The following is a 3432-nucleotide window of genomic DNA, read 5'->3' as shown; positions in this document are numbered from 1 at the left end:
GGTGAGGGCGGAGCTTAAAGTGATGGGCGGGGCCGTGGGCGAGGCCGGGGCAGCGGTGCTGGAGCTGGGTGAGTTCATTGGGGGAGGGGGGGGTAAAGGGGCGGGGCTACCGGTCACCTGACCTGAGGCTCTGCCCCCTTTGTTTCCTTATAGAAGAGGCACTGGGGGCGGAGCTTCGCCGCCAGGGGGCGGAGCGTCGCCGAGGGGCGGAGCTTCGGGCCCTGGCGGCGGAGGCGGCGCAGGAGGGGCTGCGGCTGCGGAGGGAGGGGGCCCAGATAAGCTCCGCCCACGGGTGAGCGAGGAGGGGGCGGGGCTTCCCCATGGGTATCCCAATGGGGGCGGGGGGCAGCATTCCCATGATGCTCTGCGCTTGCAGGGAGCCGGGGCCAAAGGTGGGACTGACGTCGAAATTGGCGGTAAGAAGGGGCGGGGCTTATTGGGAAGGAGGAGGGGCTTATGGACGGGGGAGGGGTCTGAGCGTGGCCACGCCCCCTTCCCCGCCCCCCCCCCCCCCCCCCCCAGGCCGTGTGCAAGCTGCGGGAGGAGGCACTGGAGGAGCTGCTGGGGCTCCGCCCCTTGTCGAGGTAAGCCCCGCCCCCTTCAGGGCAAGCCCCGCCCACTTCTGCCCTAAACCCCTCCCTGTCCATCACCCCCCAACCCCCCTGCCCTTCCCATTCCCCCCCAGGCCGCAGGACCTCACCTTGCTCTGGCTGCAGGAGGCCAAGGTGGGTGCCCATGGGGAGAGGGTGGGGGGGAGGTTGCTGATCCTAACGGTCATGTGACCCCCCCCCTCATGTGACCTGACACCCCCTTCACCCCCCCCACCAGGCACTGCTGAACCAACACAGCCCAGAGGAGGTGCTGGAGGCCCTGCAGACACTGCGGTGAGGGGAGGAGCTTAGGAGAGGGGAGGGGCTTAGGAGGGGTGAGGCTTTGGGAGGGGGTGGAGCTTAGGGAAGGAGCAGAGCCAGTGGGCTGCTGGGGGTGTGGCTTACAGGGGGCAGGACTTCCCTTATAAGGATCTGAGGGTGTGGGCCCAGGGCACCAGGGAAGGGGCGGGGCTACCGGTGGGTGGAGCCAACAGAGGGGTGGGGGTTCCATCCTCCCCCACTTCCCCGTTGTTCCATTGCAGGAAGGGGTACCCCAAAATCAGCCCTGACCTTGACCCCGACCCTGACCCTCAGCCCCATATGAAGACCCTCATCCAGGTACATGAGGGGACTTGAGGGGCACATTTGGGGGTGCTTTAGGGCTTGGAGCTCCCCATTGATGTGGGGTCTCCCCTTTGCACCCCCCAGGACTGCTGGGTGGATGTGGGGGGACTCTGGGACCTCACCCACTCCTCGGCCTCCCGCCTGTCCCCCCTGAGGCTCCGGCTCCTCCAGCTGCAGGAGGAGATCCAGCAGCGCCTGCAGGGGGACCCCAAAGCCCAGCAGGCTGCCAGGTAAAGCCCTGCACCCCAAAACACCTCCCTGAGCCCCAAAACCACACGGTGCACCCCAAAACCTTCCCCCCTGCACCCCAAAACCACCCCCATGCACCCCAGAAGCCCGATGGCACCCCAAAACAACACCCCTGCACCCTAAATCTATCCCTCCTGCACCCCAAAACAACCAGCTCGGCACCCCAAAACCTCCCTATGGAGTCCTCCATGCACCCAAAACCCTCTCAGGGACCCCCCGAATGCATCCTGCAGTCGGTTTCTCCCCCCTGCACCCCAAACCTGCCCCTGGGCCCTCCCCCATGACCTTTTCCTCCCCACTCCTGAACCCCAGAACCCTTTAGGGACCCTCTCTGTACTTTAAACCTCCCTGAGTTTCCTTCTGAAGTGGGTGCTGGGCTCATAGGGGTCCTTAAAGCCCCCCCAGATTCTCCCTAAACCCAGTGCTGAGACCTTTTGGGGTGCCCCCAACCCCTCCATGGTCCCTGCAGCCCTTTTAGGGTCCTTAAACCCCCCCCAGATTCTCCCTAAACCCAGTGCTGAGACCTTTTGGGGTGCCCCCAACCCCTCCATGGTCCCTGCAGCCCTTTTAGGGTCCCCAACCCCCCCGCCCCTCAAAATAGGTTCTTGAACCCTTTCGGCCCCCCAAACTCCCCTCAACGTTTGGCTTTGGGGCCCCCCCTTGCTACCAGGTTGATGCTGGAGGCCGCAGGGCTCTCAGGGGCTCGGGAGGCTCTGATCCATCAGGTCCAGGAGCTACGGGGCAGCCCCATGGACTCCCCAGAAGCTGCCCTGGGGCCGCTGAGGAGGCAGCTGCAGGAGGGGAAGCAGCGGCTGGTGGGTGCCAACGGGGGAATATGGGGATTTGGGGGGGTCCTGATGGGCTTGGGGGGGTCTGGGGGGTGGAATTTGATGGTTATGGGGAGGGGTTGGGGTCCCTAAAGGGTCCCAGCGCCGCTTTTGGGGAGGGATGAGGGATATTTGAGGGTCCTGGAGGGGGATTTTGGGTCTATAGGGGATGATATGGAGGAGTTTGGGGCTTTAGGGGGGATTTTGGGAGTTCAGCATTGCTGGGAGGGGGATCTGGGGCTTCTGGATGGGTTTGGGGTGAAGGGAGAGGTTTGGGGGGGAAATATGGGGCGGTATTTAAGGTGTTTGGGGGTCTTGGGGGGTATTTGGGTCCCTCCCATGGCTTTGGGGTCCCTCATTTCCTTGTGTCCCCCCCTCCATCCCTTCCAGTCCCGTCGCTGGATCCAGCTCCGGGCTCTGGGCGCATCCAATGGGAAGCTCCAGGCGCAGCTGCGCCCCCTGCAGGCCCAGGTGAGCAAAGAGGGGGAGGGAAGTGGGGCGGGGCTTAACGGTGAGTGGGCGGCGCCTCACCCCCTTGGCCACGCCCCTTTCAGGCCCGAGGAGCTGTGCGGCTCCCCCCAGGGCTGCAGGGGGAAGGGCAGCGGCTGCAGGAAGCGCTGAGCATGCTGGGAAAGGAGAGGGTGCCCCTCCCCCCGAGGTGAGTACATTGTAGGGGCGGGGGATGGGTGGTGGAGGAGGGGGGGAAGGGCTGTGCTGACCCCTCCCTTCTCCCTTTAGCCCCGCCCACAGCCCACTGCAGCCAATCAGACGCGCCCTAGGAATGGCAGAGAGTGAGGTGGGGGAGGGGCCATAATGGGGGGAGGGGACATAAAGGGGGAGGGGAATTGGAAGGAGGGGCCACAGAGGGGGCAGGGGTCATAAAGGGGGGAGGGCCATAAAGGGGGAGGGGCAATGGGAGGAGGGGCCATAAAGGGGGGAGGGGCAATGGGGCCGTTGCTCAGGGGTGTTTGTGCTCAGCCCCCACAGGGGGCGCTGTTGCGGGCGGCAGAGCTGCGGGGGGAGCTGGAACAGCTGCAGGGGGCGTGGTCAGCGCAAAGGGCGTGGTCAGCGCAAGGGGCGGGACCCGAGAAGCCCCGCCCACCCCGCGGTGAGTGAAGGGGAGGAGATGGGGGGGAGGGTGT

The 3432-nt window shown here is 65.4% G+C and overlaps 1 protein-coding gene across 1 annotated transcript; it reads left to right on the top strand.

The window, feature by feature from the left end:
• Positions 1 to 4: 4 nt before the first annotated feature.
• Positions 5 to 3398, top strand: LOC130599266 (uncharacterized; the record flags this gene model as incomplete). Its single annotated transcript, XM_057409597.1, has 13 exons — positions 5 to 68; positions 154 to 292; positions 377 to 416; positions 523 to 584; positions 686 to 725; positions 829 to 884; positions 1133 to 1208; positions 1299 to 1444; positions 2134 to 2278; positions 2681 to 2761; positions 2845 to 2948; positions 3029 to 3086; positions 3269 to 3398. Coding segments are annotated over 13 exons (1141 nt in total), but the record flags the coding sequence as incomplete, so codon positions are not given.
• Positions 3399 to 3432: the final 34 nt, after the last annotated feature.

This window comes from Pezoporus wallicus, unplaced genomic scaffold, assembly GCF_028554395.1.
Source record: "Pezoporus wallicus isolate ANWC-B61680 ecotype Strahan unplaced genomic scaffold, APGP_CSIRO_Pwel_v1 contig_12935, whole genome shotgun sequence".
NCBI lineage: Eukaryota > Metazoa > Chordata > Aves > Psittaciformes > Psittacidae > Pezoporus > Pezoporus wallicus.
The sequence above is the reverse complement of the archived record's forward strand: the minus strand, read 5'-3'. Positions and strand labels throughout refer to the sequence as shown.